Genomic DNA, 14,323 nt, shown 5'->3' with positions numbered 1-14,323 from the left:
TTCCACCCATTTGTGGACCCATGACCTCCTGGGGACCTTGGGTGCAGACGGTCCCCATGGCAGAGGCACCTGTGGGTCTGCCTGTTTCTGTGTCTTTCCCACCCACTGGGGTGCCTAGTGGAAGGACCAGCTCTCCACAGGCCCCAGATCTGTTGCCACGCACATGCCCCAGGGCACATCTTTCATTTAGGTAGCTAGGGACAATAAAGTTTTATTTATTTATTTATTTATTTTTGATGGAGTCTCGCTCTGTCACCCAGGCTGGAGTGCCTGGTGCGATCTCGGCTCACTGCAAGCTCCGCCTCCCGGGTTCACGCCATTCTCCTGCCTCAGCCTCCTGAGTAGCTGGGACTACAGGCGCCCACCACCACGCCTGGCTAATTTTTTTGTATTTTTAGTAGAGACAGTGTTTTACTGTTGGTATTTTGTTCTAAATTTTGAGGAAATTAAGATACTTTTATTGGCTAAGGAATGTTGTTCGTTTTTTAAAATTGTATAACCAATTCCTGGTTAATTAAAAACTCTTATTTCTAGATGACCCAAAATTGGAAGGATTTTACTGTGCAGCCACTGGAATATAGTTTAAAATGGAATTGTCAAATAAAGAACTGAATGGAGGAAACAAGCCAGAGGAATTAGATTGATGCTAAAATGTTGCAATAAGGTTTATACAAATACGTGTCTGATTCTGTTTTCCCATTAAAATCCATTCATCCACAGCACCATAAAGGGCTCCTGTATTGACAGAGAATACACCAAGACCCTGCAGGACCTCACGGCTCTTCCCGGCTTTCACCCTGAGTGGTGCAGTCTGGGCAATGCGGGTGTCATGAAAGCTCCCTCATGCCACCCACAGGGCCAACTGAAAATGGTAGTTTTTGAGATTCGGCTGAAGTTAACTTGGGAGCTTGAAATCAGCTGTGTTGGGAATATTTATACTAAAAAAATTGGCAAACACTGCACATCTGGGAATTTTTCCTCCTGGAGAGCTAGATGTTAAACATTTCCCAGCACACCACTGCCTTGAATCCCCACCAATTGTGTGACTGCTACACAGCAGGTGTTCATTATTTGTTTAATATATCCATGGACAGATGGAAAGATGGATGAATGGATGAATGGATGGTTGGATAGATGGGAAGGTGGATGGATGGACAGATGGAAAGATGGGTGAATGGATGGATGGATGGTTGGATAGATGGGAAGATGGATGGATGGACAGATGGAAAGATGGGTGAATGGATGGATGGATGGTTGGATAGATGGGAAGGTGGATGGATGGATGGATGGATGAGTGAATGGATGAATGAGAAGATGATGGATGGATAGATGGACAGATGGATGGATGAATGGGAAGATGGATGGGTAGGTGGATAGATGGACAAATGGAAAGATGGATGGATGGACAGATGGATGGGTGGATGGGTGGATGGATGGATGGATAGATAGAAAGATGGATGGGTGGATGGGTGGATGGATGGATGGATAGATGGATGGGTTGATGGATGGCTAGATGGACAGATAGATGGGTGGATGGATGGATGGGAAGATAATGGATGCATGGACAGATGGATGAATGGATAGGAAGATGGATGGATGGATAGATGGGAATATGATGGATGGGTGGAAACATGGATAGATGGATGGATGGGTGGATGGATGAATGGATGGGTGGGTGGGTGAGTGGATGAATGTATGGGAAGATGGACAGATGGATGGGAAGATGGATGGATGGAAACATGGCTGGATGGATGGGAAGATGATGGATGGAAATATGGATGGATGGATGGATGGATGGATGGATGGGTGGATGGGTGGGTGGATGGATAGATGGATGGGAAGATGATGGATGGATGGGTGGGTAGATGGATGGATGGGTGGATGGATGGATGGAAAGATAGATTAGTGGATGGATGGATGGATAGAAAGATAGATGGATGAAATAAGGATAGAGGGTGGAGCCACATTGTGGGGTGATTCTTCCATAGAAGGCAGGAGTACCCCTGAAGGCCCTTGGTAAACAACTAAACTATACATCAGCCTTCCCTTTGTAGAGAGATATTTTATTGTCTTTTATAACAAACTCCTAGCTTACTTGCTGGCTTTTAAAGTCTCACTGTACACCCTAGATAAATAAAATCAAGTCGTGCCTAAATTTCATCATTACAAATGAAGAATTGATAATTTGGAAATCGAGTGTTAAAGCTGAAACAATCCTCGGAGATCATCCACTCCTGCCAATTCTTGCCAGGGGGTTGGCCGCTGGCCCGGCTGTGGGTGGGTGGCAAGTCCCACAGGCGCAGTTCGTGCCACCTGCGCATGGGGTGGCACACATGAACAAGCACACACGCGGGAATGAACCTGTCAATTAAAGGCCGTCGCCACGGCTCCAGAGAAACTGGGAGTGGGGGATGGTTTCAGGATGATTCAAGCACATCGAATCACTGTGCAGGCCCGAGGGTTACAGGCTTGGCAGCTGCGGCTCTGCTGTCCCGAGCCACTCATGGTGAGCTGCCTCCCTACGAATTCCAGCCGCTGTCGCGCCCTTGAGTTCTGTGTCCTGTGACCACCTTGCCGGGCCACTTGGTGAACACGCCTTCCTCTCTGTCTTTAAAACACCAGACGATGCAGTTTCAAGGAAAACTAAAATTCCTGTTTGGACAGAAGAAGAAGGCGCCGTCAGGAGCCATGCTCCCGCCGCAGCTGTCGCTGTTCTGCATTGCGGCACCCGTTCTCCTCCCCTCCGCAGCGGAGATGAAAATGAGGAGCGCGCTCCTGAGGGCAAAACCCAGGGCAGACACCGCAGCCACCATGGATGCAAAGTGAGTAAGACTCGCCCTTCACAGCCACATGGTGCCTGCTGGTGGCCCCCACAAAACGCCTCCATGCTCAGTGTTTTCTGTGTCTTCTTTCTTCATTTGCAGCCAGTAACAAAGTAAGTTTCGTGTCGTAAAAGTCATTACACAACATAGGCAGCAGCGATTAGATGAAACAATGTTTTTCAGACTCGTATTTGCAAACTGGCACCAAACGTTGCCTGTATCGATTCATTCCTAAATCATGCTGTTACAGAACCAGTTTCAGAATAAGTGTCCTGACCCCGTGTCCTCAAGGGAATGGGGAGTTGGCTATGGCCCCTGCCTTTCTCCACCTCTCGGCTGCCTGCCCTTCACACCGTCTGTCTATGGACAAGTGGAGGTAGTTCCCGGCTGCAGGACATGCCAGAGAGATGTGTCCCTGGTGGGCAGATGGAGGGTGAACGGCACAGCTGCCCCTCTAGCTGGTCCTCATCCCTGGCCAACCCAGGCCTACCCACAGCTCCCTCAGCCTTTCAGAAGTAGAAAACACCCTGTTGGTCCCCGAGCTTGTTGGTACTAGGGACCAGTTTGGTGGAAGACAATTTTTCCACAGACTGGGAGTGGGGGGATGATTTCAGGATGATTCAAGCACATTACATTTACTCACTATGCATTTCATTTCTGTTTTATTACATTGTAATATATAATGAAATAATTATACAACTTGGCATAATGTAGAACCAGTGGTAGCTCTGAGCTTGTTTTCCTGTAACTAGGCGGCCTCATGGCGGGGGTGGGGGTGATGGGAGACAGTGACAGATCATCAGGCATTAGATTCTCATGAGCTCGAACCTAGGGCTCTCCCTCACATGCACAGTTCACAACAGGGTTCACAGTCCTGTGAGAATCATGCCCCAGCTGAGCTGACAGGCAGCGGAGCTCTGGCGGTCACGCGAGCAGTGAGGAGTGGCTGTAAATACAGACGAAGCTTCACTCACTTGCGCATGGCCCACCTCCTGCCATGCAGCTTGGCTCCTAGAGGCCATGGACGGGTACCAATCTGTGGCTGGGGGCTGGGGACCCCTGCCCTTGGGGATTTGTGTCTGTAGTTTCCTAGAATGTGTTAAGTCTGCCTTGCGTGCTGGGAGAGATGCAAATGCTGTGCCTGTAGAAACTGTGTTCCACCTGCTGGGAACACACCAGTGAGGTAGGGCTGGGGCTGCCAGGATGCCAGAGATCCAACTTCCTCTCAGAGAATCGTGCAGGACCCCTTCCCTGGCCACCTGGGCGAGTTGCCGCTCCTGCCACTTCCTCCTGGGACAGCCTGATGGGGCGGGGCTGAGTGCAGGGCAGAGGGTGGTCTGGGCTGGTCCTGCCCCTGTCCCTTGGCCCTCAGCCGCCGGATCCTTGGCTGTCGGTGAGGTGCTCCTGCTCTGTGACTCCGAGACCCACCCGACTTGTCCTCAGCCCCTCGGCGCTGCAGGCCCAGGCCCTGGTAACCAAGTGCAGCTCAGCCTTGCCCTGCGATCCTGCAGCCACCATCGGGCAGCCTGCTTTGTTCATGGCCTCCCCACTCTGTGGGTAGCAAATACTGAGTGGGAAAGGAATCTTAGCAGGCGTCGAATTCAGCTCCCCAGCCCAATGGGAATCTCTGCCATAGCGCCCAGGAGTGATTGGCTGAGGCTGCACAAACCCCACACGGAAAACATTGCTGGGTTCAGAGAGAACCTTGAGAGCAGATTCTTCCTGGTGTGACTCGAATCTCACTGCCTGGGGTTGCCACGGCCCTGTGTTGGCTGAGTGCTCTCTGCTCTGTTTGCCTTGCCCCTGGGTTATGGTTTCCAGATATGTCCTGATTCCGATGCTCCTCCTCTGTGCATGGACAGCCCCGGGGATGTTCACAGCAGGTGGAGCTGTGCAGACCGGAGCAGACGTCCCCGCCCTGTTCTGGGCACTGCCTTTACTGATGTACCTGCTGTGGCAAGCGCGTTGGGGTGATCTTCAGTTGCAGTCACGTGTGTTGCCTTGTGGTCTGACTTTGGATTCTAGCTGCATTTCTTCACTTCTGTTAGTATTCAATTTCATTTTTTAGATGCAGTCTTGACTGACCTTGTCAGAGTCCAGGCTCCCGAACTAGTTTGAGATCTGGGACTCAGCAGCACCCGGCATGCTGCCGTCCCTCCCATTCTTTGGCACCTTTGACGGGCCAGCACGTCTTCTGTATTTACACCCGTGCCCTCCGTGGGAGCACCAGGACCCGCCACTGAGCCCCCTATGGGAGGACCCCGTCACATACCTGCTGGCTTCCCGATGCAGAGGATACGGCCGAGGGCCCTTTCACCCCGGGGGGCCTGCAAAGGAGGACCTTGGAGGCTCTGGGACCCCCTGCTCAGTGTCCAGGGTTGACTGTGAAGGGCTTCTGTCTGCAGGCCCCAAGGCCACCTTGCCGGCACTCACAGTGGTCTCTGTTGTGGGCGTGAGTTCCATCCTCACCTTTGACCTCTTTCAGATAACTGTTTAGACAGCTCTACAGTCTGACAGCAGCAGCGGTTATTTGAAGGTTTTCATGCTGTGTTGGTTTCCACGTTCGTTACTCATTTCTGCTTATGAGCAGCTTCTGCCTGGGCCCTGCCAGCCCCACCTCACTGCTGCTGTCTGAGGGTGGACAGAGGGCAGCTGCAGGGACGGCCAGGACACGGGTCAGCCTGCTGAGGCCCACACATCTCTGGAAGGTTTTACATTAAATGTATGTACCTTATTTTAAAGGATGGAAATGTAAAGTGCAAGGGAGGAACATAGAATGCTAAAGGGAAAAGAAGTAAATGCTACATAGGTGCACAGTAAAGGACCTGGGGTCTCTGCAGGGCTCGGGCCCAGGTCTTCCGGCACCTACAGGGACCACACAAACCCTGGAACACTGTCCTCCGCTTACCGTCACCGTGGAGTTTCCACTGCACATGGCAAGCCTGGTCTTCCCTGGGAGTTCCCAACCCTAGAAGCAGAGGGGACGCAGCCCCCTGGTGTCAGAGCAGGGCAGGGCAGGCCTGGCCCTGTGTGCACACAGCCCTGTCCTGGCCCTGGGGTGGAGCGTAGGTGTGGGATCACAAGCTCAGGTGTGGGGCCGAAGGTCACAGCACTCCTCCTGCGGCCTGGACGAGACCCCCTGTGGGGCTGTGAGGGCGGGGGTGGAGCACAAGGCACATAAAGCTGGCACACAACTTCAGCTCAACAAACATGTTATTCAAACTCAGAAGGGGGAAGAAAACTTGCCAAACCAAGAATACTGACTCCCATGCGCCGAAGGCTTTTGGAATTCTCCCCACCCTGCTCTGATTCGGATTCAGAAGCCGGCTTTCAGGATACACCTTGTGGTCCACCAGTCATGAGCTACAGGACTGTGGTCCAGGGCACCACAGTGGTGCAAGATGCAAGGTGCATTCTGCAGAATCAGAGCCCTGAGGCAATGGCAGCAGCCTCCAGCGGCTCCCAACAGCAGCCCCCGTGGCCCCCAGCAGCGGCCCCTAGCAGCCCCCAACAGCCCCCCAGTCTTCCACAGCTTTTCCCACAGGGGTTTTGTGACATGATCTTGATCTGCCTCTTCCTGAAGCCCATTCTGTGAATTCCTCTGCTCGCCATAATTCACTGGGACCCCCACGTCAACACACCCTGTGCTTTGCAGCCATTCGTGGACATAGATGAGGCATTGTGAGTCTTGTGTTAGTCATGGGCCCCCGGTCAGCCTCTGGTCCTGGCCATCCTGGAGGTGCCCAGAGGACAGAGAGGAGGGCAGCACCGGAGCTGTGGCTGTGGGGCCAGTCAGATGGGTTTGAACTCAACTCTGGGACCTGCTGGTGGGGCAGCGCTACTTACTGTTTCTCTTTTGAAAAGCAAAAGAAAATAGAATCTACCAGGGTAAGTTGTTGGGATTTAAGATTCGGATCAGTGTGATGCGTGTGTGGGTACACACACATGTCCCGTGTGAGTTGGTCTCCAACTCACCTCAGTGTTCACTTCCTGGAACATAACTACCTGGATCATAAGAATGGACCGTATTTTCTTTCTGGCCTTCCAGGAAAAAAATATAAGCTCTAAAAATCATCCTATGATTTTATCCTTCTACTTTCTGAAGCAAATTCATTAGCCCTTCATTGGCCTGAAAAGTGACGTGACTTAATATTTTCAGTAAACCTGTAACTGAGAAAATAACTTTCCATGCTATAAAGAATTAAACAAGAGTGAACTCTTGTTTCTGTCTTCACTGCTCAGGTGTGACAGCAATACCTGGCATTATTAATTTCTACCATCAAAACATGCTTCATCCACATGTCATCTTGTTCATCTTGTTCATCTGTCACATGTCACATGTTCATCTGTGTTCTTCACAGAGTAAAAGCCACCACCAGTCTGTGCGAATCGGAACTGCATGGAAAACCCAATTACTCAGCAGGTACTTAGAACATTTCTTATCTGATCTTTTCCACGTGGGTAAAATGTGTTTCTGCCCTTGGAGAGCTTCCCTGCCCAGTGGAGATGTTGGCATATTCCATGGAAAAGCCATTTTGCAGAGACTTGGTGTCTGTCCTGCTGTGGACAAATGCCGTTCCTGGGCTCTGGTCTGTGCATTTCTGAGGAGCCGATGGGTCTTGCCTTGCTGAGAACAAGCAACCGTCTTCCAGGAGCTCCTCAGCTTGCACCGTGACGGCTTCCCCCCCTCTCTAAACCCCAACAGGAAGGAGCAGCAGAGAGAGCGGCGTTTTGGTTCTCAGGGAACAGACTGACACTGGCCGATGGGCACAGGTTCCCGCCAGGGCCCCATGCCTGTGCCTCCGGGGCGGCCCTGACCTTGTCCTTGACCCCAAAGGGGGCTCAGGGTAAGTGGTGCCAGGCAGCCTCCCCCAGCCCTGGCAGCTCCCTAAGTCACCGTGGAGGCCAAACAGCGGGTGGGGGAGTGATTAAGAAGAAAAATAAAAAAGACGACAGCAGCCTTGGCCACCACACGAGCCACAGCTAACCTTACTCTCTGTGGAGCTGTCCACACAGCTTCTTGGGCTGGAAGTCACGCGTGTCGCTGGGGACTGACCCCGGGAAGCAGTGGTCCAGGGATGTTGGGAGCGAGGATGCCCCGTGGGCTCTGGGACCCGACCTCACCTGTCACTCGGACCCTGGGTCACCCGGCTCCAACCTCATCTTGCCTCTGCTCAGAGCCCTCTCTCCCCCCTCTCCCTCCCCAGGGCCTGCCTGCCACCCAGGTGGGCCTCCTCCCCTTTCCTGACCAGCCCAGCTGTGCACCACAGGCCCCTCCCCACTCTCCAGGTCACCATGTCACAGTCATGCAGTGCCAGTCCCAAGGCACGTGGTGTCCTGTTGGTCAGCAACAGAGCTTGGCCACAGAAACTGCTGGACATGGTGTTTTCTGCTTTGCAGTTCCCTGGGACCATTTGCACCGCCCTTCCCCACCCCTAGCGCTAGTGACTGGTGTGGCTGACACTGGACAGCTGGCATAGGCCTCACAGAGACATCTCCCTGAAGCCTGCACCCTCGCCCCACCCTGGGCCTTCCTCACTCGCCCCAGGCACACAGTGGGGGTGGGGTGCTGGCACAGCCTCCTGGGCTGCTGGGGGGGTTAGAAGGGACAGTGCAGTGAGGGGTCGGGGTAGCAGCCTTGGCAGATTTAGCATCGTCCTAATTTAGTAGCCTCCCTTAGAGACCCCCACCCAGGGCAGCCAGACCTGGTGTCTTCAGCTGCTGTCAAATGGGCCCCGTCTTTTCTCTGCAGGGACAGGGAGGAGGAGCACAGGATGCTGAGCAGGGCCTCTGGAGTGACAGGGCAGAGAGAGACTCCAGGACCCACAAAGCCCCTGCCCTGGACAGCGGGAAAGCACAGTGAGGATGGTGCCAGGCCGAGGCTGCAGCCCAGCAAGAATGACCCACCCTCCCTGCGCCCCACGCCCCGCGGCTCCTGCCTGCCCTACCCGTGTGTCCAGGGCACTTTCAGGAACTCGCCCATCTCTCACCCGCCGAGCCCGTCCCCCAGTGCCTACTCCAGCCGGACCAGCAGACCCGTGCGGGATGTCGGTGAGGACCAGGTGCACCCTCCCCTCTGCCACTTTCCCCAGGGGAGCCTGCAGCACCAGCTCCCTCAGCCTGGAGCTCGGCGTTTTGCCACGAGGGGCTATCCCATGGAGGACGTGAAGCTGCAAGGTGTACCGATGCCTCCGGGGGACCTGTGTGGTCCGACACTGCTGCTAGATGTGTCCGTCAAGATGGAGAAGGACTCTGGGTGTGAGGATGCTGCAGACGGCTGTGTGCCCAGCCAGGTGTGGCTGGGGGCCAGTGACAGGAGCCACCCAGCCGCCTTCCCTACCAGGATGCACCTGAAAACAGAGCCAGACTCTCGGCAACAGGTGTACATCTCGCACCTGGGGCACGGCGTGCGGGGGGCTCAGCCCCATGGGAGGGCCACTGCTGGGCGCAGCAGGGAGCTGACCCCTTTCCACCCTGCACACTGTGCCTGCCTGGAGCCCACACACGGCCTTCCCCAGTCGGAGCCTCCCCACCAGCTCTGTGCACGGGGCCGAGGTGAACGGTCCTGCACCTGCAGAGCTGCTGAGGCCGCCCCTGTGGTCAAGCGGGAGCCCTTGGACTCGCCCCAGTGGGCTACTCACAGCCAGGGAGTGGTGCCCGGGATGTTTCCCAAAAGTGCCTTGGCCACGCTGGTCCCGCCCCAAGCTTCGGGGTGCACATTCCTGCCATAGTGCAGTGACCACCGTCCAAGCTCAGATCTGTCTGTCTATGCTCAGATGCGTCGGTGGCTGGGCTGCCCTGCGCCTGGTCAGGCCGGAGCCCGTCCTAAGACACACGCTTTGCAGAGCTGTGCACGTGCAGTCTGCTAGTCTGTGTGTGCAGCCTACGCAGTAGCCTATCCTGAATTTTGTAAAATATCCCAACAGTTCTTAAATGAAAACTGGCCTTAAGTCTATTCAAGCATGACAGCATTTCTCTTTCAGGAATTAAAATCTTTAGGAAAGTGATCATGGCTGGACAGCTTCATGCCCCGGAGGCACCCGTCCCATGGCTGCCAAGTCCACAGTCGGGGATGAAGCAGTCGGGTGATGCTCCCAAGTCCGCAGTCGGGGATGAAGCGGTCAGGTGACACACCTAGCTCAGCCCTCCCAGGCCACCTGCAGCTCCCGGCCTGTGCTGTGCAGGCAGGGTCAGCCCATCGCCACAGTGCACTGTAGAGGCCAGCACACGGCAAATTGGAAATACAACGCGCGGAGAAAGGGGTCTGTGAGCCCACTCATAGAGGAATCTAGAACGTTCCAGGCAGCAGAGGCTGGCAGCGTGGGTCCCACAGTGCCCCACACCGTGCGGCAGGTGCTCCGTGGCACCACGACAGAGTCTGAGGCCAGACGTGGGCTGGAATTGACAGCATAACCCCTGTTCCTTCTGGACATCTCCCAAGTTCTCAGTGGGTCTCTGCGGACGGTTCTTCCTAATCTGCCTCTTGGTACATCATGTAATACAGAGTTCACAGACTCCAGGTTTGGAAGTACAGAGAAACACACAACGTAGAGAGAAGACACAGGAAACTGCGCTGCCTGTGGGGGTTTCTCTCTGGCTGTCTGTACAGTTCACTCAAATGAGGGTTCCCGTTGCCATCCTAGGAGAATAATTAGGGACAAGACGGACAAGTATTAGCATTAAAACAGTTGTAAAGGCGATATATTCTGAGGTAGGAATTTTGGATACAAAAGCATAAGTCAGAAAATGAAGGTCACCAATCCACCAACCCAAGAATCTACAGCTGATGGTGCATTTCAGGCTTCTTCCACGGTCTGGCCTGGAACCCCACCCAGCTGGTGCAGGCATCAGATCAGGGTGTAGAAGTCACCCCAAGCAAGAGGAAGCCAGGCAGTGAGGCCCTGGGGTGTGGCTGCAGCTGGGCCCACCTGTGCGGGGGTGGGAGGGCCCCATCCTCAGGGACAGGGCATCGGCGCCCTGACGTCAGCTCCACTGGGAGTGGCAGGAGCCATGGGAGCCCATGGGTGAGGGACCCACCACCCCACCGCACTGTGCATTGTGCCTCCCGTGTGGACGCCCTCTCTGTTGTTGGCCCGCGGGTGAGGGACCCACCACCCATAGGGACCCACCACCCCTAGGGACCCACCACCCCGCCGCACTGTGCATTCTGCCGCCTGTGTGGACGCCCTCTCTGTTGGCCTGCGGGTGAGGGACCCACCACCCCAGGGACCCACCACCCCTAGGGACCCACCACCCCGCCACACTGTGCATTCTGCCGCCTGTGTGGACGCCCTTTCTGTTGTCAGTGGCTTTGAGGTGTCAGTGCTTACTTAGATGCTGGTTTAATGCTGGACCCATTTGTTAAATGCACCTTCATTTTGTCAAAACCCAGGTTTGGTTGGCAGGACTGCATCTTCTGCCCAATGCCAGGTGCCTGCGCCTCTCCGTGGCCTGGTTCTTGGACAGTTTGCCCCCATGTGGCAGGGATAGGGATAAGGATCTCCTCTCAGAACTGGAAGAGAACAGCCAACCATCTGCGCCCAGAGTCACAGATCCATCGTGGCCTCCTGTGACCTCCAAGCCCTACCGAGGGGGCACTCACTGTCTGCTTAGCCAGGGGGCGCCTTTCAAAAGGTGACCTCCATGCTGTGCTGTCATGGGTGTGAGACGTGCTCATGGCCTTCCACTGCCATCTCTCCCTTATCTGATGCCTAAAGTCATGGTGGGGACAGAGCTACCCAGGGGCCAGCCATGGGGTGACCAGCCACCTGAGGGTCAGACACCTGTGGAGAGCAGGCACCTGTGGAGAGCAGGCACCTGAGGACTGGCGCCTACTTTCCACTTTGGCCCTACGCTGGCACAGAGCCCCTCCTTATTCATTTCTCATGCTGAGCATGACACACTTCTGGCCTCTGTGCATTTATGGATTTAAGACCAGGATGGTATTTCAGAAGCTTCCCGCTTCCTTCCTATGCTAACCGAGTGCCCAGCTCCTTTGCTGATCGTGGAAAGACCCTTAATAATTAGGCCTGCAGGCCAGGCGCAGTGGCTCATGCCTATAATCCCAGCACTTTAGGAGGTCAAGGTAGGAGGATCGCTTAAGCCCAGGAGTTCAAGACCAGCCTGGGCAACACAGGAAGAATGTGTCTCTACAAAAAATAATTAAAAATCAGATCTGCTGTATCCCTGAAAAAGTCTCAATCAACATGCATGTTCCACTCTTGGAGTTCCCTGTTCTGAGGGCCAGCCATGACCTGTGTCCTGGAGCTTAGCCCTCAGCAGCTCCCTTCAGCCTGGGCGCCGCCTGGGTCCCAAACGTGGCAGCTGCTCTTCCAGTCTCGGGGCCGAGGAGGGCAGGGAGCTCAGCGACTGAGAGTCTTGTGTATCACAGGTCTTGAGTGTCCTGGAGCCAACAGCTGTCACTGGGAAAAACACCAGACCCCAAAGATCGAATCAGAGACGTGGCTGCGTGTTTGCGATTGTAGCCAGGTCCTTCAGTGCCATCAAAGGAGCACTGGGGCCTTCTTAAGCACAGATGGCAGCCCCTGCCCAGGAGGCTTCTTCACCACGTCCTGCCGTGCAGCCTCCCAGACCTTTAGATGTGCCACCGCCCAAGGCCCTCCTGGTGACAGGTGCCAGATTGAGTGGTGGGTTGCTGCTAGGCAGGCCATGCTGTGTTGACACTGCACTCAGCACGTGGGTGTTGGCTCTGCCGGTTTCATGGTGTGGGGACCCCACAGGAGGCTGCGGCCCTGAGAGCCTGGGATCAGCAAGGTGTCCGACATCCCTTCCTCAATGGCAACAAAAACTCCCCAAGTCAGCACTTTTGTTATTTTATAGCCACAACCCTCTTGGAAAACAGTGGGGAAGACTATGGAACATAGAAGGTGTGGATGTATCACTTCTCTCTAAAATGTCATTGTTAGCACTAATTACAGGTTCATGTTTTTCTGTTTATGTAGCTTTTCCCTATATAGCTGAAAAAGTATTAAAGTCAAATATAAGGTGGGAATGGGATGGAAGGGAGGAGATCAATACAACTTATATTTTTGCAGTTTCTACTGGAAGAAAAAAGTTTTCAATACCTAGACCAACTTGTTGAATTTTTAAAACTTATGCACTATAAATGCAACTTTCTCTACTGCTTTCTCAGTGCCTTTAGGAAGCTTTCAAATTTTTTTGTACTGTGGTTTGTATTAAATTTGCAATACTGATGTAAAATACATGACATGCTAGTACATGTTTAACAAAAATTTAAATGTTTGCGAAAGTCTGTGGGATTTTCCAAAGTCACTTTATTTCCTTTAAAGAGTGTGCTGGTTAATCTACATTCTAAGACAGCCTTTCACCGCTAAATATAAGGCAGCAATAAAAATAAAAACTCTGGAGCCGCAAGCCTCGTGAAGGAGGAGAAAATGCCTACCATCTCCCTGCTCCTGACCAGGGGCATCTAGAGAGGGCCTAGGCCCCCCTCCCCTGTCACTGAGGGTCAGGGCCCCTCCTGGGTGCTCTCAGGACGTCCCAGACCTGACCCGTCCCGTAAGAAGTGAGGAGGGTAGAGCTGAGGGCACTGTGGGTCTGGGGCCATGCGGGGCCCACCCTGCCTGGCACAGGGCCTGCAAGACAAGCCCATGGGAAGGGGGAAGGGCCCAGGCAGATTATGGCCAGACCCCTCAATGCCATCAAAAAAAGTGCTGGGGTCTCCTTAAGCACAAACGGCAGTCCAAGGCCCAGGGAGCTGCGCTTTTGTTTCCTTTCAGGCATCTTTAGAGCCTGCGCAGCCCCTGCCAGGCCTCCTTCGCACCCTGCAGCCCATCAGCAAACCCGTCCTGGTCACTCATGTAAGACTCCCGTGTCCTCCTCGGGGACCAGGCCAGCCCTCCCATCTGTGGCCCCACACCTTGGCCCACCCTGCCCCCCATGCCCTCTCCTCTGTGGCCTCAGGCAGATGGAGTTCCCACATTTTCACTCCTCACCCCCAGTCTGGCTTCTGCTGAGTGTGCCTGTGTGGAGTTGGAACGCATACAATTCTTTTTTTTTTCTTTTCTTTTTTTTTTTTTGAGACAGAGTCTCACTCTGCTGCCTAGGCTGGAGTGCAGTGGTGCAGTCTCGGCTCACTGCAGTCTCCACTTCTCAGGTTTAAGTGATTCTCCCACCTCAGCCTCCAGAGTAGCTGGGACTACAGGCATCCACCACCACGCCCAGCTAATTTTTGTATTTTTAGTAGAGACTGGGTTTCACCTTGTTGGCCTGGCTGGTCTAAAACTCCTGGCCTCACGTGATCAGCCTACCTCGGCCTCCCAAAATGCTGGAATTACAGATGTGAGCCACCACGCCCAGCTGGACGCACACAATTTCATCTCACCAGGCGCTGCCCAGCGTCCTCCAGAGGGGCGGCACCCACTTGGCCTCCCTTCTACCAGCCACACCTCCTGGGTTCCCATCCTCACCCCACACTGGCACCTGTGTGGACAGACTTTTTCAGTCTTGGGCTTCTGAAG

The 14,323-nt window shown here is 54.2% G+C and overlaps 1 protein-coding gene across 4 annotated transcripts in view; it reads left to right on the top strand.

The window, feature by feature from the left end:
* AHRR (aryl hydrocarbon receptor repressor) overlaps positions 1–13,075 on the top strand; it is a 115,031-nt gene extending 101,956 nt beyond the window's left edge. For all 4 annotated transcript variants that reach the window (XM_055367781.2, XM_063700890.1, XM_063700888.1 and 1 more), the window contains 4 exons: positions 2,623–2,822; positions 7,184–7,245; positions 7,528–7,669; positions 8,575–13,075. In XM_055367781.2, the coding sequence (XP_055223756.2) occupies positions 2,623–2,822; positions 7,184–7,245; positions 7,528–7,669; positions 8,575–9,553 (1,383 nt within the window). In that variant the 3' untranslated portion in view covers positions 9,554–13,075. The remainder of the gene's footprint in view (positions 1–2,622; positions 2,823–7,183; positions 7,246–7,527; positions 7,670–8,574) is intronic.
* The last annotated feature ends 1,248 nt before the right edge of the window (positions 13,076–14,323 follow it).

The sequence above is a fragment of the Gorilla gorilla genome, chromosome 19 (genome assembly GCF_029281585.2).
Source record: "Gorilla gorilla gorilla isolate KB3781 chromosome 19, NHGRI_mGorGor1-v2.1_pri, whole genome shotgun sequence".
NCBI lineage: Eukaryota > Metazoa > Chordata > Mammalia > Primates > Hominidae > Gorilla > Gorilla gorilla.
This window is presented reverse-complemented; position numbering and strand designations above follow the sequence as displayed.